The following is a 22,861-nucleotide window of genomic DNA, read 5'->3' on the forward strand; positions in this document are numbered from 1 at the left end:
CGCTCCGCCCCCTCCCTGCGCACTGCGCAGACGCGCGGCAAAGCCGCGTCGGGGGTGGGGTTGAGATGAGCGTGCTGCTCCCCAACATGGCGGATTTTGACACGATCTATGAGCTGGAGGAGGAGGAGGAGGAAGATGAGGAAGAGGAGGAGGAGTCGTCCGAGCCTGAGCCCGTGGTGCGGAGCCAGGAGCTGCCGCGGCCCCGCGACGCGCCGGATCCCGTGGTGGTGCGGGGCGCCGGGCACATCACCGTGTAAGGAGTGGGGGCTGCGGGGCGGCGTGGCGGGCCGGGCGGGAGCGAGGGACGGAGCTGCGGGGGCTGTGAGGGGCAGCGTGCCATCGTGCCACCGTCCCGCCGCGGCGGCCCCGCGCCGCCCTTCGCGGGGGGGTGGCCGTTCAGAGGGAAGGCGCCGGCCCCCAGGGGGCTGCCGCAGCTCGGGGCAATCCCGCAGGTGAGCGAGCGGCGGGAGTTGAGGTCCCGCGGCGGCCCTGCGTGCGCTGCCCCGCGCCCCCGCCTGCCGAGTGAAGGTGCGGCGAGCCGCTGCTCCTCGCGCGGCCTCAGCGCTGCCGTCGCTGGCACGGCGGAGCCGGGGAGGCCCGGCGCTGAGCTGTGCTGTGCTGTGCTGTGCAGTGCTGCGGGGGGGAGCACGCGGCCGCGCTGTCATTTGCCGACCCCGAAGTAACTTCTGAGTTCTGCTCAGTTTAAGCGTTTTCCTCTTTGGAGCGCACCGCGAGGCGCAGTGTTTGCTGCCCGTTGGAGCAGTTGGAGCAAAGCTGCGACGTAAATGTGGAATGTCCATTTGGTTTTGCTGTCTTGGTTTTTGCTATCCCCACTCCAGCAAGTGAGGAATTAGCCCAACAGAGTGTACCCGTACCAAGCTGTTAGTGGCTACGCTCGTTTATGTAACAAAAAGGGTGGTACTGAAACTTTGGTATTGCAGAGATCCATCAAGCTTGTGTTGCTTTGGGTCTGTCTGTGGATTGCATAAAAGAACGCACATTTCTCTCTGTGAATAGGTGCAGTGTGATCTAGCTTTCTGCAGCAAAGGCACTGGGTGGGGAAGGCTCTCATCCTAGGAGAACTAATGTTGGAGTTGCTGTGTCCGCCATGTAAGTCTGAAGCAGTTTGCTGAGCTGGTGCCATGGGTGGCTGCTCTGCTGCACCGCAGTGTGCCCGCTGTCCTGACCCCACGCAGCATGTGGCCTGACCGAAGGAGGGGTGTAGCCTAAGTGAAATGGCCAGAGTAGCCTATACCCGCTTTATTAGCTATCTGTTTTTAAGCACTGAGCTGAGAAAAAGCATTACACACTTTGCTTTGTCTGCTGTGAAGCTTTCAGTGTATTAGCCACGTTCCTTTGTGGCTCCAGCATCTTTTGGTGCTAGGGGAACACCTCCAAGAGTTGTCAGCTAGTGATGTCTACATCAAAAGAAAGCAATAATTGTAAATGATGTGGGAATGGTCAGCTAAAATACTGCCCGTGTAAGTACATGGCCTGAATTCCCACCCACCTCATTTTCCCTTTCCTCCACTCCTCCCAACTTCCTTCCTGTAACAACTGTACCTGTCTGATGGTACTAAACAGCTTTTCTTTTATCAGTTCATGACGGTTCCTCAAAACCTCTCTGTGCTAATGAAAGCTATTAGTGGATGCTATCGATGAAATGCAAATAGGCTGCGGACACTACAGTAAACAATTCTAACCTCTCTAATAACTGGGGCAATATTTGGCTTCCTATAGATTTTCTGATTATTGGTGTGCATCAGCTCTGAAATTCTGTCACTTTCTGATCACACGGATGCTGCATCTTTTGGAATCAGCAGGCTTCAGAAGCAGCCTGCTCTAGTTATTGATGTGAGGCATGTCATGCCCTAAAACTTGTGTTTGTTTTCTGAACCTGTCTGGAATGTTGCTAATAAAAACTTCTATCCTGACAGAAGTCAGAAACACTCCATCTAAGTAAAGAAAAAAGGAGAAAAAAGAGAAGCATTTATTTTTAAAACAAACCATCTATTATTTTGTCTCAGATATTTTACGTTCCTCACCCGACGCTGACCTGCTTGGATGCTTACATAGAGAAGGATATCCTCTAATTCTAGAGTCATTTTCTGGTCCAGCTTTTCATGTACGGTCCCCTCAAACATTTTCAATTTAGCAGATTGAATCTACACGTTAGTTTCTTGCATGAGAGTTGTTATGACCTTGTCAGTGAGTGGCTGACCCTAACAGCGTTACCCTGCAGTGTCCAGCCATACTAAAAGTAAATTCCAGGAATCTGTTTAGCTTTTTTTACTGACTGTTTGCTAACCTTTCACCCTTGTGCATGGTAAGAGTGGTCGTATAAATTGTATTTGTTTCGTTTCTCACTGAAAGAGCATTTAGGAAAGCAGGTAGTGGAGCTAATACTCATCTTGTTCAACACTCACTGTAGAAGATTCTCATTTTAGAAAGTTAGCTAGCCATCTTAGTTTTAAGTAAGCTTTGGAATTTTAGTGCAGAGAAATCACTTCAACTTGGTGAATGCCTTTTTTTTTTATTATTATTTCTACAATCCCATGTAAGGGAGTTTTCTGCTTTACTATGTAAGTTAGTGTTACTCTGATGGCGTACTGAAGTATCTCAACATAAACATTTTTTAATGAAAACTGAGTCAAAGCAACAACAGTAACTTTCAAAAACACGTCAGGAAACTAACTGAGGAGTTTCAGTTTTTCTGACATACTGATGTACATGAGGCAGTGAAGTAAGACACTGAGCCTTTTTTTTACCCTTAGCATTCTGCTTGTGATTCCTGCTTAGGCCTGCAAACTTTCTAGTGTTGGATATAAGTTAACTTTTGTTCTTCCATGATGTTTCCTTTAGGAGTGCCTGAGGGACCTACAGGCTGGTGCTGATGAAAAGTGTATTGTCAGGGATTGGGCAAGGCAGGGAAAAGACAGGTGCTCTCAGCTGTAAAGAAAGGAGATATTTGGTTGTCTTCTATTACTCCCATCTACACATCTTCTATGTATTCAGAATTGCAAATGACCTCAGCCTACCACTAGTTCTCAACAAGTTAGTTCTCCAAAACATTATCCATGAGTAAGGATGCCCTTTAGTAGTTCTGCTGGCTTCATAGGAAAGGATCATAGACCAGAAAGAAATTTCAGCTCAGGGCTCTTGATGAACACTTTCTTTATTCAGTCACATTGAACAGAGCTGAGGTGGTGCCTCTACAAAGGAGGTGTCTGGTGATCCGAGTTCATCTGTTCCAGATAGGTTAAACTTATGCTGGAGTAGGTGTGGGGAGGGGAGCCATGCAAAAAGGAAACTGGAGAGCCTGTCATGGGAGAGTTGACTGAATAGCTTTAGTTTGCATAGTCTTGTAAGACTGATTACTATCTATAAATACAGTAGTGGGATAAGCAAGAATGAAAGGCTATTGAAGTCAAAAGGAAAAAGTTCAAGAATCAGTAAATATGTCTGTTGTAGATATAAGTGCTTTCCAGAATGTTTCTGTTGCAGCTGTGGGGACAGGAGACCTCATTTCTGATAATGCTTTGTAAAGAAATCTATAATGTGATCCCTATTGCAGCTACGATTTACAGATGATGATTCAGAACTTTCCTTTCAGGCTTTAATGTACAAGCTTTTATTTACTACATCTGCCTCTGAGAAATTACATTCCCTCCACTTTACAAATGGGGAAGATGAGATGATGGGGCTTCTGCTATGCCATACTTGAAAACAAGGAACGAGAGAGAACTGAAATTGAGGTCATCCTTGTTCTGTTCCAGTGTTGGTGCCGGTTAGGCAATGGTTCCTTGCTTTTAGAGGTATGTCATCCAGAGAGAAAATTCCAGCTAAAGTGCCTGAGTGACTTCATGTGAATTTCTAACTGTTAGACGACCTTGCACACTTTGAGGGCCCAATGAGAGTGCTCAGAAATAAGTGGCCACCAACTGATGTTTTAAATAATTGAATGGACTGATACTGCAGTTTATTTTGCATAGCTATTTTTAAAGCAAGCTGGATTTTACAAGATAGTGGAGGCAAAATCACGTTAGGTCAATTATTGCTATAAATTAATTTATTTTGGAAGGTCTAGACTATTCCTTAATTAAAAGTTCAGGTCTTAACCTTTTTTGACATGAAGTTTTTAATAAAGCTTCAAGGCTTTTTTGGAAGTGCTTACAAAGCTGTAGAATTGTGTGATGTTCTGCTTTAACCATCATTACCAGAAATAAGTATTTTTTGTTTCTTGAGTCTTGTACCCCATCTAATAAGGGTTTAATCTCTCTGAACTCCGTGGTGTTACTCCATGCTGACTCAGTGGGAGGACAGCCTGCACAACCTCTGGAGATGTCTCTATGAAGCTGCTGAAGGCCGTGGTGCTGCTGGCTGACGGCAGCGTTACAGCATGGCATAGTTCTGTTTGCAGTATAGCCAAAGCCTCTGGAACTCTTTCAGCCATTTGTGGGTGTCAGTGTGAAACAGATGCATTTCTGTAACTGAGGCACCTTGGTCGTGTTAAATCTGAGTGGACTGTTATGGCAACTAATACAAGTTCTGGTTTTCTAAATATGTTTCAAGACATCATCAGCCTTCAGATTTAACCCAGTAACATACACCGTGCTCTTGTTATGCTCTTAACAGTTCTAAATCAAAAAACACTCATTTGTTTTATTTTCTTGGGAAATTGGTAGTACAGTGGGAATTTTAACAAGTAGATGTGAGCAGTGAGATGAAAGATGCTGCCCGTGGCTCAGAAAGTTTTTGAACTACAAACTGTTGAAGGTTTGAAGAGTACTCTGAGGCAATAGTACGTAAGGTTTGCAGGCTTTTTCCTTCTGCCATTCCCTGCGCATACGCTGCTGGCGCTGTGAGAATCAGTGTTGTGATGTAGGTGGGTCTTTGGCACCAGTTAGGGCAATTCTAGTCTGTGATGTGGATAAATAATTCTGCAGAACTTCCGTAGCATCATAGAATATCTCAAGTTAGAAGGGACCCATAAGGATCATTGCGTCCAACCCGTCTCCATACAGGACCACCAAGTCTGAGATTATTATCCAAATGCTTCTTGAACTCTGTCAGCTCAGGGCCGTGCCCACTGCCCTGGGGATGTTCTATGCCCACCACCAAGAATGGTGCAGACCCATTCCCTGACCCCCCAGCCCTCCCCTGACACAGCTCCATGCCGTTCCTTCGGGCCCCATTGCTGTCACAGAGAGCAGAGCTCAGCGCTGCCCTCCGCTCCCTGTGAGAGCTGCAGCCACCACGAGGGCTCTGCTCAGCTCCTCTGCCCTAGGCCCAACAGACCCAGGGACCTCAGCTGCAACTCACACACTGTGCCCTCCAGGCCCTTCCCCATCTCTACAGCCTTGCTTTCCAGTAGTTCATTTATGATGAGTTAATTACATTGCTTGCTTGCTAAAGTTTTGTGATCGTTTCATGTAGTTTCTCAATAGAGGAGTCAGCATTCCTCAAGAACAGGCTCACATGTGTTTTGTAGGGCTGTTAGTCTTTTCTGGTTTTTTGCTTGTTTGTTTGTTTTTAAGACTGAAAAGACCAACTTACTTGGAAGATTTCATCTTAAAAAAAAAAAAACAAGCTACAGAATGTGGAGACTGGCCTGCAGGATACATTGTCAGAAAATGAAAATGTGTTTATCTCAGTTACCTCTTTGTTTGCTTAAAATCATGTTGTGTTTACTTTTTGCATTTATAGCAGTAATTCAACATAACGCCTTTCCAGTTGACTTGGATATGCTGTAGCCAACGCTGTGCTGCTGTTCAGTTCACTCACATTCACCTCTAGAAAATTTCCCGTGAAGATATGTTGAAGGAAACACAAACAAGTGGCAATTGGTCATAGTGCTTAGGAAAGCTGAAGAGACAAAAGTTGGCAAACACCTCGGTTAAGGTCTGATCTTTGGTGGTTTTGTAATATTTACACAAGTAGTGTGCTAACATGCTGGTTTTTGCAGGTGCCAAGGCTCTGACTTAAACTAGCAATTGAAGAACTTGATGTCGCCAGTACTGTTGACAGACATCTTGATTAGCTCACTGGATTTCTGAGGACAGCACAGATTTTTATGCTCCTCTCACCCTTCAATTTTATTTTTCACTTGTCTGTACTGCTAAGCAAGTGCCATTGCTGGGTTTGGGTAACTGAGTTATTTCTGGGTGCACGTGGGCTGCGTGCTGTGCAGTGGTAGGGGACTTCGCTTGGGCAGTGTCAGTGTTCTTTTGGGTGGCCAGTGAAGAATGCTTCAGTGTTGGTTCAGAGGGATGCTCTCTGCCCAGAAGGGTTTGTTTCTATGGTAAATATTACAACACCAAATATTCATGCTCATCTTTTTGGCTGTGATTCTTCTGTTTTCTGTTTGTTAGGACAAAAACATTCAGGAAATGGTTTATCAGGGCTGACAGAACGTGGTGTGCAGTGTATCTAACTTTACAAGCTTTGCAGGAAGATTTCTTTGGATATAGACACTGGAGCTGAGAGACCACTTGCTGTTGTTTCATTACTGAATTGCAAAGGTTAGAATTCAAATGAGATGGAGAGGACAGAAGATCATAATGTTTTATTTCACAGAAACTCGTGAGCTTAATGTCAGGGTTTAGTTAATTTCTTGCCTACGTGTATGCTTTAAATACAACAGTCAGCTGTACTTTCAGCATCCTACTGACCTACACAGGTAGCTCTTTGGCACGGGCAGTTGGTTCAGTTGGTTTGGAGCTCAGAGCAACACGGGTTTTCAAGCAAAGCATCCAAGTCCTGGAAACCACCTCACTGCCTGTAGGCTCTGCTGGTTGTAACGAAGACTTGCTGCTTGCAAAGTAAAAAGGCTTGTGACAGGAGCCACCAGGCACCCTGTTGGCTAAGACAGTTTTCTAAAGTTGGTAGTTGCTTGAAACCAGTCGATGTGTGGACCCTTCTATGTTTGCATGAGATAGTTTAACTCAGATCAAAGCAGCTTTTAAGAATTGTATGATTATAAATTTTCCAAAGTGATGAATGGTTTCCTTATAAGTAGCTTTATTTGTTGCATGGGAATAAATTGCATGAGTAAGAAAAACAGCAATGAAAAGATTAGCTACTACTTGGAGGTCCTTGGGATTTTTTCTTTAAGAAAGAAAAAACTGAAACTTACTGCTATCCAATTGTAAAACATTTTTTCTGCTTTTAGTGGCCTGAAGGTATTGAAGTAAAGCAACAAGCTGTATTTCTCTTTTTGTCTTATGAATAATACAGAAGAACTTATACAAATAGATTGAAAGCTTATAAAATAATGTACATGTAAAGGCAAAAGAAAGAGTTCTTTTTTTTTTTTTTAAGCATCTATTGCATTTTTTATTAAGGGAAACAAAATAAGTTAGGTGGAATATATTTTGTTTGTCTCTTTTGTTTTCAAGGTTTGGCTTGAGCAACAAGTTTGATACAGAATTTCCCTCTGTTCTGACAGGGAAGGTAAGTGTGAGATTAAACTGTTCTTTTAAATGGAAAGCTCCAGTGCCTCCAGTGGTTTTTGTGTTACAAATATGTGCCTATGAATCCAACAGAACTGGTTGCAGGCCAGCACTGCACTGAAGGCCGCTAAATTAACTCTGTCCTGTATGAAATAGCTGGTCGAAGACCGGTCCCTGCAGCAAAGATAGTTTGCAATGACTGTAGTCTTTATTGACATTCTAAGCACACCATGATACTTTTCTCATGTAGGCAATCTGCATAAAAGCAAGACTTGCACTCCTTTGCTTCATAGGTGCCTGCAGTTTGTGCTACATCCTGTGCAAATTAAACTATTTCAGGTACTAGACCTCATTTTTCAATATGTCTGTCAAGTTTTGAGTTTATTTTTAGACAGATCTCTAGAAGAGACTCTATTTTATCTGAAGCTTAATGGAACTAAACGTGGTCTCAAGTCTGCAAGTGAAGCAGGGTTTTTTTTAGACCATTTTCTGAAATACAGTAATTGTGTGTCGTTCTGAAAATTTGTTGTGAGAAGTCTCATCATTTCTCTGGAGTCTTGCTGTGTTGCTAAATGCAATTGAATAAATATTCATTTGTAGCTATTTATTAATGAAAACTTGCAGCAAACCTCTTGACTTTTAAATTCTTTTCATAATTCTGGGTTTGTTTTGTTTGTTTTTGTTGTGTTTTGGACTTTTTCCCCTCTTTTTTTTTTTTTCATTCAGCTGTTTTAGTATACAGTGCTTTTCTTGTGCTTCATTTTGTCATCTCCTTGCGTATCTCTTCCAGAATTTGTGAGAAAAAGGTACTTGGCTCTTGCTGCTTTCTCTAAGGACATCCCATACGGCTGCAGCCTCCCAGTCTCCCCAGCCTCTTGCAGTCACTGCTTTCGCAATGCGCCAAATGCAGCTGAAGCCTGTGGAGGTTTCCCCCCTCTGGTGGAATCCTGGTTCTGCCAAACCCATCTGGGATTTTTCTCCTTCATTTTCACCTCTGAGCATAATGAATAAAACACTTGTGGTGAATTTGTCCAGCATTTTTGACAGCAGTCCAGTTGTTGGCTGGACAAGCTGCTAATTTGGTTGCTAAAAGACAACCTGTGAAGTCTGGCCTTGTTTCAGGATCTCACTGGGCAAAAAGGGAAGGCTCGTTAACTTAACAGTGCCTGATGCACAGGCTGGCAATAACACAACTTGCATCTCACTGCTTTGCGTGTCTAAAGTTTGTTTTCTGTAAAGCTCTTTCAGATCACTGAAAAGCCATGAAATACTTTTTGGAAAGAGTTCTGCTCTTTTATTAAGTGGTAGTTTTCTGTAAGTAAACCTATAGAAAATATTAAAAAACAACAACCAAAAAAAAAAAAAAAAAAAAAACCACTACCCTGCCCAAAACCATATTCATTTTAATACAAGCCTTAATGCCTGTCACATGTCCCACTTGATTGACTTCCTGTTAAATAAACAGTGAGAAATTGATGTTACTACAGGATCTGAGTTTACAGGAGCAGAAGTTTTAATTAAAACTTCAGTTTACTGCTTGGATTTCATTTAGCAAAGAGTGAAAAGAGGATGTTCTTTTACCTGACACGAGTGTCGACTTGGTGTCTATAGGCGCACTACTTATGTTGAAAATTTTGATAATCCAATTCCTTTTTTTTTGCCTTGTGTGGATTGATGGGTTTTGAGGAAAATGACTTTGAAAATAAATCCAACTTTCACCAATCAGATGAGATAGCAAACAAATCCTTCTTAATGCTTGCCACACATGCTTGTGAAAGGTGCTAAAAGCCACAGCTGTGGCTTGTTGGGTTTTTAATACTTTCATAAACTGCCAGAAATGAATAATCTGCTTCTTCCTCTGGTTATGGCAGTCCATCACCTTTACCACTGCTGAAAATGAAAACTCAGATTTTTCCAGTAAGTGTTCTTCAAATACCCTGATTAATAATTCACAGCAGGCATTGTGGCCTACCGATGTACCACTGGAAGATCTTTCTTTTTCTTCTTTACTTTTTATGAAACCTGTTTATGAATAGCGTGGTGGCTGGTTATATTAACTGTGTTCTATAAAAATGTTTGCTGTAAGACTGCATTAATACGTAGTGATGGTTGTCATACTTGGAGAATGGCCATGTAGTATTAAGTTTAATGACTTTGTTGTCTATTGTGAACTGATACTAATAATATAATTCCTCTGCTAATGCAGTGTAAGAGCTGAAGCCATTACATGGAGTTGATAGACTTCTCTGTTATGCTGTTCTTCTTCTAAGAAATTCAGGGTGAGGATTTAGGTTTTTAAACAAAGGACAAAATCCTTTTTAGACTAAACTCTTTAGATTTATGCTTCTGTGTTGTCCTTGGGAATTTACTTAAGTTTCCTGACCCTCAGTTTGGTTTCCATCTACATAATGACTGCAATAAGCCTTGCACTAATTTTATCATTTATCTTTTTTGTATGAAATACCCTTCTTTACCCATCTTCTCTTCTTCTTCCTCCTCATTTCTGCAGATTCTCAAACAGTTGTAAATTAGCGTAGAGCTAAGGTGCATGTGAGTACATCTTAAATATTTAAGTGGTTGTGTATGTTTGAGGAAATAACATAGTCAATAAAACAATAAAGAAAATATCAGTTAGGTCAGATATTGGGTCTAGTTAATTCAACTCGATTGACTTAATGTTTATCTTGCAGGATAAGAAGCAAGTATCAGCTGGTGTATAAATACAGAGCTTAGCTTTCGGGAGTGTTTTTAACAAAATTTGGTAAGAAAAGATTTGATTTACAAAATAAAGTGGCAGTAATTAACTTGTAGTAATTAGCTTACATTTAAATTCTGGCTAAATTCAAATTCTGTGTGCTATGGTTTTATAGGGTTGTTCTTTTAAAACATACATTTAAAATGGGTTTTAAAGCAGCTCTGTTGGTAGCTATTCTGAAATGAAGTAGAACTTCTAGTTCTAAAAGTTTAGGTGATTCCTTTGCTGCCATGAATTTTAAACCTGGCTTATAAAAACAGTACTTTTCATGAGGAACTGTTCCATAGCGAGCGGTGCTCCAGGTGACGAGAAAGTGATGGAGCCAGTGAGCCTTAAGAATAAAAGTGGAATTTCCTGCCCCGAACCTAAAACAATCAGGGTCTCATACAGAGATTACTGTGCAGCGCAGGGAAATGTAAGCCATAAAATGTGCTCTGCTATTGTGATCCCAATGCAGTGTGTGATTGATAGGGTTTGTGATCATGATTGAAGGAGAAAGATCAGGCCTGCTGGGCTGTGCTTGCTCTCTTCCTGTGTTTGCAGATTCTCTTACATCCTGTTGTAAAATATTATAACGCTCCCTCCTTCCCTTTTATGTCTCTTTTTTTTCCCCTGGAGACCTAAAAGGAGCCAGTGTCTCTTTACAAGGTGTACTGCACAGCCAGGAGCTATGTGTTTATCTCCTTCTTTTCCAGACTCAGAAATTCTACAAGTGACATTCCAAAATTGCTCAAAACTAGGCTGTTAGTGAGCTTTCTTTGCTCAGGAGGTGCTCTTAATTGTTTGCTTTAAATACTTACACATTTTCTACTAACATTTCAGTATCTTTATCTGAAAGAAAAGCAGGATTTAAAATTATGTCAAAAAATCAGTAACATTCTTTTGTGACTGTTTAAAATCATTTCCTTACTACATAAGAACAATGTCATTTTATTTACAGATATTTCATTCTTTGTCACTGTAACAAGACTGAGCTGTAAACTGAAAGGAACAAACTGGTTTTGCTTCTCTTTATCACAGAATGAGGCTTATCTTGGTCACTGATTAGTTCAGCTTCACATGAAGATGTCACTGACTGACAGAAGTATTTTTGTGATGAGGTGTCTGCAGTGGGGAAACGCACCCAGCAGTTTGGGTTAACTGAAGCAGTCTTCAGTAATTTCATCTTGTGCTGCAGTTATACGCCTTTATAGAAGTAGTTGGTGCATTAGCAGGTAGTAGCTGTGCTGTGCTAATATGAAAATAGCCCAAGTAGAGATCTGTGTTTCTTGGCATCCAGAATTGGTTTCTAGTTTAGCCATGTGCAGTGCTGTGCTCGTGACAGCATTTCACTGTTACTTTTATAATGCAGCATAGTGCTGTTTGACAGCAGGACCAGTGGTCGAAGAATCTAGTTGACTTCTTTCATGTTGGATGATATCAATTATGGTTATAAAGTTTGTGTATGATATACAGAACTCTAGACTGCAGATCCAGTGTCTTCAGTAGGTTTGTACAGCTGAGTCTGGGGCTGAGGTGCGCTGTTGTCAAGGTCCAGTGAACTTTGTGAGTGATACAAAAGGAACCATTCTCCTTCCTTAGTGGACTTCATATCACAAGTACTAATGGGGTCGAGAAAAAATAGGTTATTACCTTTCAAATAAATAGATAGGATGATACATGTACAAATTTCAGAAGACTTACTGAAGATGGTCCCGTTTTTGTATATATGAATGCTAAGAACATATTTGCATGTGAACTTCCTTAAGCATTGTGAACTGCGGTTTGTTCATGCATGTGAGTTTGATTCACTTGGAGTCACATCTGATTGAAGAAGCTGAACTCCTGTATTCCTGTTACACACACCGTACAACCAGTCCTGTCATACTTCATTACCAATCTTGCTCCTATAGTGAATATGAAGTGGTCTTACTCACATGCATCAAATATTTGGGGTTTCCTAAATATAAGAGCTGCCACTGGCAGAGATCTGCAAAGCCTTCTGTTTTGAATGCTTGAAAGTACAGGCTGAGTTTCCACATCACAATGTATTTTTTTCTCTTGTTCATTAAAAACATCCCAATGCTGTTTCTTTTTGCTCGTTTATTTATTTAACTGGGATATTTGTTGTAAAATGTATGTAAATGTTGATGTGCCATTTAGTCTAAGGAAAATTTTTGGACTTGCTTTGTTTGTATATGTAGAAAGAAGTACAAGGAGGACTTTTCTATACTGAGGAAACAAAGGTAGTCAGTATAATTGCAGAATAAGTGGTTGCTGTGTGGTTATTCATTCCTGCTATAAAATAATCACAATGTTAACTGATGTTAACTGTAGGTCTGGCTAGCATACAGACCCAGATGACCTCTGACTCTGTACTGCGTGGTGATCTGAATGGCCAGGAAACAGATGCTCTGTGTATTTACTCCCTTTCCTGCAGTGCTTTAATCAAGTTAGCTCTTGTGATAGGAGGAGGTGGCAGAACCAGGTTGTTGCTGCTTCCTGGCTGCTGGGCTCACCTCTTCAGAGCAAGGAGGCACTGCCAGTTAATGCCTTTTTTCCCTCCTTGTTTGTGGTATCAAATGAACAAAGTCAGGCTTGATGGTTGGAAGGCTTATGTAGGAGTTTAATAACTTGGTATGCAGACCAGTTCTAGGCAGGGGGTTCTTCAACATGGCAAGTAGGAAGGAAAGTTTTTTTTAAATTATTATTATTTTGGAGTTGTTATGCCTGGCTTTTCAAGTCTGTTGAAGTTGGATCTCAGTGTTCTGCTTTGTGTGTCCAACTCTGGGCTTTGTTATGGTTAGGAATGCCATCCTGGAGTCAAGTTAGCTGTAAGACAGTGAATGGATCCCTACTTGTTATTTAGGTACTGTAGAGAGATGGTGGGTTTGGAGTATGTGAGTAGGCAAGTGCTCAAATATAGAAAATATTACTTTAAGAAATAGTGAGCTGAGTGTACTTAAAGAAACTGTGTTTCAGCAGCTAGACTTAACTAAAAATCATGTACAAGATGCAGTTCTTGGCCTTGGATGTAATCCAGTCCCTGTCTTTCTGGGCTTCCCGGCTTAGGAAGAAGCCACAGGTAAAGTTGCAGCCCTGTGACTGTGTCGGCTGTGTCAGGACTTGGTTTGTGGACAGCGGTCCACCCTCATCCAGGCACAGTGTAGACTTGGTATGAAAGTAAATTGGACGAATAATTCTTCTTTAATGCGACACAACATTGTTTTTACTATGAAGTAACAACCTATTACTCCCATTACTCCTTATTCCCTTGGAAACAAGGCAGCCATCATTTTTTTTTTTAATTCCATTTTATTCCTTTTTTTTCTTCTTCTTTTCTTTTTCTTCTTTTTTTTTTTTTTTTTTTTTTTTGTGGTCAGCGTAGCCAGGGTGTTGCATGGCTGTGTTCCACTTCTTAGCCTTGTTAGGGACCACTGTGTTATCAAGTCTATTGATCTATGGTATTATAAATATGGATGAGGCTGTTCATCTAAGCTGCGCTGGGCTTTTTAACACAAATTTGTGCAAAGCTTGCACCGCAAATGAATTTGTTACAGGAAAATGACTTTTCATGCTCCCTGCGTGACCATTGTTTTGGAAGATGGAGTCATGTTGCATAATGGAATTATGTTGCATTTACATTTTAATCTATAAAGGCAATTCTTGAGAAAATACATCTGTAATGGTATTCCACTGAAGTTCAGCACTTCTTTTACAGGTTGCCCCAGAAGAATTCAAGACCAGCATCAGTCGTGTGAATACTTGTTTAAGAAAGAATCTTCCTGTCAATGTAAAATGGCTGATTTGTGGCTGTCTGTGCTGCTGCTGCACACTGGGCTGTAGCCTGTGGCCTGTAGTCTGTCTTAACAAAAGAGTGAGTACATTTTTCGTTTGTCTTATTTTCTTGATTTTGCAATTTCTGGTAGCATTAAATGATGTTGAATAGCATCATCTTCATTCCAAAGCCCTTTTCTTTATCTCATGTTCAAAAGCTAATTCAATTTTCCTCACCTTAGGAAACAGAAAAAAACATTTCTTTATGAAGCAAATGATAGCAAATTGCCAACTGAATTGATAGGGTATTGATAAGGGTATAGATAATCTTATCTCAGTTCAAAGAATAAGGTGTTATATAGGAGAACCTAAATTTCCAGGATTTTCAAAGCTCTAAAAACTGAATTAGTGAGTGCAGACCAAGACACTGACCCTCAAAAGTTGCCTGAACTAGAGTGAGTATTTCTCTTCTTCTTCCCTCCTCTCCCACAATTTTTTACAAGCAGACAATTTTTATTATTATCTCTAATAGATACCATAATGTTTCTGAACTGTTATTTATTTGTCATACTTTACTGTGTTATTTCTATTAAGAACAAGCAGAGGAATGCTCTTGATATGTAGAGATGGAATATTTGCAGTTTTAAAAACATATTTAATATCCCTGTGCTATTGAAAAAATAAATGCCCATGTGAGGTTGTAGTATTACTATCATTCTCAAATGTATAAAGTACATACATGCATGTACGTGAATGTAAATGTGATTTGGTCACTCTAAGAACCAAAAGCATATGGTTGTTCTTGATCTCTTGTGGAGGGTTGAGCCAGCCAGTACCTGAGCACACAGCTCACTTAAGTCTCCTACAGGACTGAACAGTATTCGAGGAGCAAAAGAAAAAAAACTCAGTCAAGATAAAAAACGGTCAAATAAGTGAATGAAAAAAGAAGAGGAAGACCCAAGAGATGCAAAGACAAATCACTCCCTACCTCCCACCAGCAGAGCAATGCTCAGTGGCTCTCTGGCCCATGACAGCCCCAGTTTTGTTGCTGAGCATGGTGTCATGTAGCCCTTTGGTCAAACTGGCGCAGCTGTCCCCACCTCTTGCCCACCCCTGAGGGAGGTAGAGTTAGAAACAGAGGTCCAATGCTGTGCAAGCACTGTTCAGTCAGAGCTCCAGCACTGGTGTGCTACCAACACTGAGTCATTAGATCTAGAGCACGGCACTATGCAGGCTGCTGTGATGAATTTAACTACATCCTAGCCAGTCCATGTATTTTCATTTAGGAGAAAAAAAAAAAAAAAGGCAAGATCCAGGGGCTGGAATCTGAAATTTAAATGGTGCAAGAAACAATATGGACAACTCTGAAGATAGCTTCATCTCTGGAATAATTTGCAAAGAGTTAGTGGATTCTCCATCATTAAGTATTTGACTCGGGATCTGATATCCTTGAATCTTTTTTTAATGAGGTAGTGTAGCTCACCTACCATTTTGTGAACAAAATACCTGCATGGAACATCATGCAGGAAGTAGAGTAGGTTATCATGGTGGTCCTTCTGTGACAATAGAGGGAAAAAAATAGTTGAAACTTCAAAAATACTTCCTTCTCCCACAATCAGTAAAACAGCTTCTTCTTGAAATGGGTTGCTTCTTCAAAATCAGGTCGCCTTTATAGGTATAAGCTAAGGAAGCAGATGTATCTTCTATCCAGGGTTTCACCTTTGTTTTTTAATGGTTTCCATGATCTTGTAGAGTATTCTAAGTATTGTGGAAGCTCTTTGTAGCTGTAAGTGTCATTGTAAACCATTTATAATATTAGAATGAAGACTGTAATTGGGCCATATTTTAAGGGAGCTTGTAGAAAAAGCAGGATGTGTCCAGTTCTGAGCTTTGTGGGTTTTTTTGTTTGTTTGTTTGTTTTCTGATGCCGAGGAACAGAAGTCCTATCACTTCAATTCCTTGGTTCTACTTCTATAAAACTAATTTAAGTGATTCTTAAGCCAGAAATGCAATAGTGAGGTTCTTCTGGATGAGGCTGTCTACTGAACCATTCATAATACAGTTTTCACTTATTTTTTTAGACTAGAAGATCGATTCAGAAGTTATTAGAATGGGAAAATAACAGACTATATCATAAGGTAAGAGAAGTTAGAGTGCTTGTTTTCTTCGCTATTAAGTATGGGAAGCTTTTTGCATAATTGGCATGTAGGAATTTTACTGTCTCATTATAATACCATACTTTCTACAAGTTAAATCTCGTTCTCTGAAGTGTTGCAGATCCAAATGATTTGACACTGCTTATGCCTGTTACATTAGTTATCAAAATAATGTTGTAATGCGTGTTAATCCCCTGATAATTACTTTCTTAGCTTGGTTTGCACTGGAAGCTGAGTAAAAGGAAATGTGAAACTAGCAATATGATGGAATATGTAAGTATTATTTCTGTTATTTATTTGGTATTCAACATCCTTTATTTTATAGTGAAATCTGTTAACTTACCAGACTTTCACCCATCTGAATAAGCTCTCATAAAAAGCAGCAGTTGTTTGATACACACCTGTGAAGGCCAGTTTTAAAGAGTGGCTATGTCATATATTAAAATGGAGAAATTGTCACTGCTGAACTTGTTTTCCATTCATAACAATTCTGTGTTTGTACTACAGGTAGACTTTGATCAGTAACTGATAACAAGGAAGGCCCACTGGGTCTTCATGCGCTAGTGTAGTTCTTACAGCAGTCCATAGTTCTTTAGCACTTATCCACCTTTTCTATTGCTATTTATAGTTACTTTGATTCAGCATTTTGGTACAGAAATACTGCACTTCTTATAGTAGTGTATTTTTTTTATCAGACCATGGATTTTATTTATTTATTTTACTCCTGGTAATAAAGATTACTATTCTCTCATCCACTTTCATGTATAACCATGAAGATTGCGTAGGCTTAAAGAGAAGAGAGAATCACCCCCCAGAATTCAAGTGTTGATAAGTTACGGTTCAAAATAACCTGAATCTTCTTTGTTACTTTGGATAATGTTTCCTTATAAAATAATCTTGGACAAGTGTAGTCCTACAAACTGGCTAATGTTGCATGGAAAGTTATGCTGAAGTTGTTGATTTGAAGTCATTGATTACTGTGTTCTGTTCTTGTCTTTTCCCTTCCTCAACAGGTAATATTAATAGAGTTCTTACCAAAATATCCCATATTTCGACCTGACTGAGGAACTGCATCTGGTCTTTCATGTTACCTGTCATTTTCTACCCTTAGTGCCTTGTAGATGATTTTGGAAAGAAGATGGTCTACTTTGCTGTGATTTAAAAAATGTTCTTCAGTAGAGTATCTTCCTTGCGATGTTACTTTTTGTTTGACAACAATTTGCACATTTTTTTAAATGTTAACTGAGGCTTCTGTGTTGCACTCTGAATTTTTAACATTAACAAAAACTGATATTGTTGCCACTAGGGATCTAACATCAGTGCTGCTTTAACTCGTTCTGAGCATGCTGCCTTATTAATTTCTACGTTTAGCATATATCCTCAAACATGCACCCTGATGCTGTCTCATACTGTATTTCATTCTAAACGTTGCAATCCTATAAACCCTCAGTAGAAATGTCCAGGTAAGCGTCTAGTAGTAAAGATTTTAGTGTCACTTGCTTGCGTAGGACTTGCAATTAACAGCACTGGTTTTGTCCTGCACTTTGCAAAATCATCATTTACGTTAGGGGGTTAATTATTTTACCCACTATAGATTTGTAAATATTGACTCTTTGCATAATGTAAAGTGTGGTATGCCAAGGTTTACAGAATGTAATATAGCTCTTATTCTATTACCAACAGTTTGACATAGTTTTATTCGTTACATTTGTTATCATCCCTCTGATTGTATAGACCCATTCACGTACTGTTTTTATGGTAAAGCCATAATGAGTTTGTACATACTGTTAGATGTGTAGGGCTCAGTTGCACTTTTGTTTAGTAAATGGATGAAAAATGTGTAGCATTTGTCTTTTTTTTTTTCTCTTTTAAGTATTTCAGGTGTTATTTGTGGCACCTGAAATGGGAACCTTATATACTGTTTCTCTTTTGAAAAAAAAATTGCTTTTATGGGGAGATGGCAGCTGCTATTAGCAAAATATCCCAAAGCCCACTTTTTACATTTAGAACATCTGCAAGTCAGTTTGTCAGCCTTTTTGTTTTGTTTTGTTTTCAGAGTAAGAGAAAGTGTATATTGTAATTGGAGAGAGTCATTACTAAGGAGAAGAATTTGCAACAGCCAAATGAAAGTTGAAGTAACGGTGAATATTTTTTAGCACAACAGTACTTCAGCACTGTAACAGTTAAATGATAGGGCATCCCTTTCTAGCGGAAATACTTTTTGTGTAAATCAGAGCAGTATTTTGGAATGTGCTGATGGGAGGAAGTAGATCAGTTGAATGGGCCCGTGTGTATGTTTTGGCATTCAGGAACAGTCCGAAGAGCCACAAATGCCTTGTGGAATTCAGAAGTATTTTTGGACTCCTCCCTGTTCGCCTGATGTCAGGAAGGGAAGTGACTATAGAAGAACTTACTGTAATGCCTGGCCTAAGCAAGACCATTTGCTGATAGCAAGTGAAAGAAAGAAGCAATTGACAATGCATTGTTTCTCTACCCTCTCCCCCTTCCTAACTAGAAATAAGAGAAAAAAATACCAGATAACTGATTATCTGCAAGTTGTGATGAATATAATCATAAATGTCTACAGGCATTTCTTTGCAGCGACTTGACTCCTTGCAGCATCACAGGTTGCTTTTTAGTTTCAGACTGACTTAGAACTTCCTCTGAATGTATTTGCATCTCTTCAGTGTGCAATATTGTATTAAAATACAGTATTAGTAAAGTCATTACATTCTAACAGCTGTAACGGGCCAGATACCCAGTACACAGTGTTTACAGAAGGCCAGTTTTGTGTGAGTTGTTACTTGGAATCAAATGTCTTGCTCTTCTAACTGTACAGCTGAGTGTCTGATTCCAGCGCTTGCAGTGGTTCCTGATCTCACACTGATGCTTCAGGCTCTGAAATCTGTATGGTTGGTGCAGAGGTTCTGTTGGACCAGTAAATTGGTAATGACTAACTGATCAATTGAATTTGTAATTTAATTTAATGAATGAACTGCAGCGTTGTGTGAATTTAACCTGAGCTACACCATGCAATTCAGATTCCTGTCATAGAACTGTGCGGAGTATTCTCTTCATTTTATTTTACTTTATTTTTTTTAGGATGAGTGTTAACTGGAAGCAGAGAAAATATTTAATGGCAGAAAGAAACAGTGAAGAGCAAAATTGACATAGCACAGTTGGTTTGCCTTAGAAATAAGTGTATGTGGTATAAGTGAAGGGAGCTTAGCTGGACAGAACAATAGAAGCTTCTTACAGTAATGCCAGAACTTTGCTAGCTATCCTCTTGTGTAAGAAACCCAAGAAATCTCAGAAGGTTCTTAATATTTGCTTTTGTGTGACTGTATTTTCAAAGTGTTTTTTTCCAACTGAGAGAAGAGGTGAGCGAGAGGTTCAGTAGCTGCCAGTGCTCAGTGCTCAGCAGCCCTCCGTCTCACTGCGAGCAGAAGTCCTCTGCTGAGTCTGTGCTGATTGCATTCGATGGAGTTGAGAATTTTTCAGCTGGTCTGTCTTGTTTCAGTGAAATGCTGTGCCAAGCAGAGGGAATACCCTGAGTTTCCCACTTCAGCACAGAGTATTTATTTTAAAAGTTTACATTTCAAGTACATAAATTCTGTACACTTTGCTTTGTCCTAAATTATTAATTGTATTCAGACCATGAAAGGGTCTTTTCCTTTTATGTATTAGTAGGCACTTAAAAATGTGGCCATAAAGCAACTAGTAGAGTATGAGAGCTGAAACAAATTTACAGCAAGCTCCATGTTTTAATAGGAAGATAAATTCACATTAAAATACAAAAACAGCATGCAGTATTACATTGGCATCTGTAAGACAGGTTTAATAGCTCATTTAAAGATGAAAGCAACTGTAAATGCTGCTGTGAACTTTAATGCCTACAGGTTCTCTTTTGCCTAGGCCATCCTTTGCTTTAACATAGAAACATCCGGCAGGTAGTTTGTATCTCATAAGGCTGGAGAACTCGTTTTTGACAATAAAAAATGAGCACGAAATGGTAAGCCTGTTTATAGAGGATACTTGTTAATTGGAGAAAGCACGCGTAGCAATGTAACAGACTGACGTGAGCAAAGTGTAATAGAAATGGTGAGACAGTGCCTTGACTGGTTTCAACTAAATGAAAACGTGCAGCAAGAAAGGAGGAAAGGGAAAACTAGTAGCAGTGTGTGGTGTGAGTTTGCAGCAATTTTTATAAAGCTCTTACAGGAATATCATCTGTCTAAGCAGTGTTCAGTTCCCCATATAAACATGTTGATGTTTTTAACTTGTATGTGTGAAATGCCTGTTTGTTTGTTTTTTTTTAATTAGAAAGTTTTTGTATGTGAGGAGCATTAAAGAATACTGATGAGCTCTTACCTACAATTCCCCACCCGCTTCTTGTGAAGTTCTTTTACCATCAGAGGAGGAAGGATATATTTTAGAACATGCACAGGCAAGCCTAGGAAGTGTGGACTCAGTTGTAGGTGAATAACCTGACAAAAGGGAACAATTTTGCTAAAATCTGGAGTGGTATTGACTGGGGGAAAAAGGTCCCTATACTTTTCTTGATAGGTACAAAAAAAAACAGTGTATGCAAAACTGTAAATATACGCATATTAGTGTCCCACTATGACAATTCACTATGTTTACTTGTCAACACACTACCATCAGAGCAATAAAAATGTCAAGCTATTAAAATTCACTGTAAATAAGTTATTACTTCAGTAAGTAACGTCGTGTGATTCCTCTGCCATTTTCTCCTGCTCTTGCTGTTCTTATGATGCTGTAATGTTACTTGTATGGCTTACGGAAAGTGGTTTTGTTTCAGGTGTATGAAACTTTTTAAATTGTCTTCTTAACATTTTTATTCCGTTTACAAGTGAGCAGCCACTTTTTTAATAGGACCTCACACTTTGAAAGTTCTTTTTTCTTTTTAAAATATAATTCTGAGCTCTATTTCTACATTTTACTGCATAGGCTTGTGCCGTTTAAAGAAGTTGGAAGTCAGACATGCTTAATCACTATGAGACATTTTTCTTTAATTAAATTTAAAGACGAAAACCTCTGAATAGTGCCGTGTGTTTCTGGAAGCAAAGTGGTTTGTGTCTCCCTGCAGCACTGTGTGAGCGCAATGGCAGTCAGGGGTTTCCTTTATGTGAGACACATTTCTAACGCAGAGCAGTGGGACTCCCACTATGGTTTGTGTGGTTGAAAGGACAACGCTTGGAAAACTTAGCAAGGCTTTCCCAAAAACAGAATTCTAGAATGAACATCACATTTAGTCTTCCATGTAACTTCTCTCAGCTGGCGTGCAGACCCTCTATATAGAGGAAATTTATGGAATTCTCTTGCTGCAGCCTTCCTTTTCATTGCAGATGCTCTATCACTACTGGAGTGCAGTGATGCAGAGTTCAGAGAGCGGAGAAGAGCAGAAGTTTTTTTTCCTATTCTATTGCAGTAGCACTGCAGAGGGAGCCTAACCTGAGCATGGATAGCGTGTTCATGAAATAAATCATTGGCTCACGTAGTGCACCGTGACCGGAGGACAATGCAGCCTTTTGTGTGTGTTAGCAGGCTAACTTTGTAGCTGTGAAAGCAAGGCTTAAAATTAAAGCCTTCGGTTCATCCCTGGGGGGAAAACACCATGTTCCCAATAGGCACGTGCAGTGTTTTTTGTTGAAAACTGATGTCCTCAGTTGTTTTGGGCAAATCCAGGAGCACCTGGGTTGACGTGCTGTTTAGGCATGCAACTGCTACTGACTGTTATTTGAGAAATGTAGAGAATGTTCCTTTCTTGTTATGCCAAATATAGGAGCGTTTGGCTGAGCCGCGGTATTAATCCCGTGAGGGGTTATGAGATGTGATTGCCTGGGCTATTGCAAAGGTCCATTTTAAGAACACTTGGGATTTTGCCCCTTATTCTACTCTTGGACTCTGCACTAAGGAAGCTTGCCAAAATGTACCTGCCAACATATTTATCATTTTATACATGGTTTGTATCAGCATTGCTGTCAGTATTGTATCATAAGCCGTTGGAATGTTCCAGCTGAGTTTAGTTTTTTTTGTGAGATTTTATAGATATTTAAATCTTAGCCTTCAGTTGCTAAACTAAATGGTGGCCTTCTTTCAAAAGCAAATTTTTCTCTTTCGGATCATCGTGCTTGCTTTACGTTTGTCTGTACTGTGTTTGAATTAATTTTCCTTCACTACGGGTAACCATAACAATCCCGTATTGGAGATAAGGGCAGTAACATCTCTAGTGTCACGCCAGGTCTAACAACGCAGATGGTTCCCTCTTCGTTAGAATAACGTGACTCATTAAAGGATCCCATTTGTCTCCTTAATGGCTGTATTGTATTTCTGATTCATAGCCAATCCGCGTACAAATGTCAGACTCTCTCTTTAGTCGCTTCCACCTTTCCAGAGGAAAGGACGCCTCTCGGTACCTTCTCGCCGTACCTCAGCGCGGGAGCGAGGCGAGCTGCGTTCCGGCTGCCGTTCCGTAGCGTTGCAGCGGGCGAGCGCCTCGCAGATCCCGCCCAGAAGGCGCTGCCATCATTCGCACGGAGATACAGCCGGGCCGCGCGATTAACGCTGCAAGGACAGAACCGTTACTGCGACTGCCGAAGGGAACTCGCTTGCAGCCCGGCCCTCCTGCGGGGCGCCCCGGGCGGCCGTCAAGCCCGATTCTCGCTGCCCGCTCGCGCTCCTCCCACCTGAGAGCAGAAAGCGGAGCCTCCCCCCGCCCT

The 22,861-nt window shown here is 40.5% G+C and overlaps 1 protein-coding gene across 2 annotated transcripts; it reads left to right on the plus strand.

Moving 5' to 3' along the window:
- Positions 1-29: 29 nt before the first annotated feature.
- Positions 30-21,173, plus strand: CHIC1 (cysteine rich hydrophobic domain 1). 2 transcript variants are annotated; one of them, NM_001031122.2, is made up of 6 exons: positions 30-253; positions 7,398-7,452; positions 13,907-14,062; positions 16,044-16,100; positions 16,332-16,391; positions 17,132-21,173. In NM_001031122.2, exons 1-6 carry the CDS (start codon positions 66-68, stop codon positions 17,180-17,182), a joined length of 567 nt encoding a protein of 188 aa, NP_001026293.1. In that variant the 5' UTR covers positions 30-65; the 3' UTR covers positions 17,183-21,173. The 2 variants fall into 2 exon arrangements, with proteins under 2 accessions (NP_001026293.1, XP_046795986.1); XM_046940030.1 differs by having other exon boundaries at positions 7,448-7,452.
- Positions 21,174-22,861: the final 1,688 nt, after the last annotated feature.

This window comes from Gallus gallus, chromosome 4, assembly GCF_016699485.2.
Source record: "Gallus gallus isolate bGalGal1 chromosome 4, bGalGal1.mat.broiler.GRCg7b, whole genome shotgun sequence".
NCBI lineage: Eukaryota > Metazoa > Chordata > Aves > Galliformes > Phasianidae > Gallus > Gallus gallus.

Excerpts from the sequence above, each read along its gene's own strand:
- CHIC1 (NM_001031122.2), top strand. The coding sequence starts at position 66 with ATGAGCGTGCTGCTCCCCAACATGGCGGATTTTGACACGATCTATGAG. Across the intron at positions 254-7,397 it reads GGCGCCGGGCACATCACCGT|GTTTGGCTTGAGCAACAAGT; the intron begins GTAAGGAGTGGG and ends TTTGTTTTCAAG. Across the intron at positions 7,453-13,906 it reads CCTCTGTTCTGACAGGGAAG|GTTGCCCCAGAAGAATTCAA; the intron begins GTAAGTGTGAGA and ends CTTCTTTTACAG.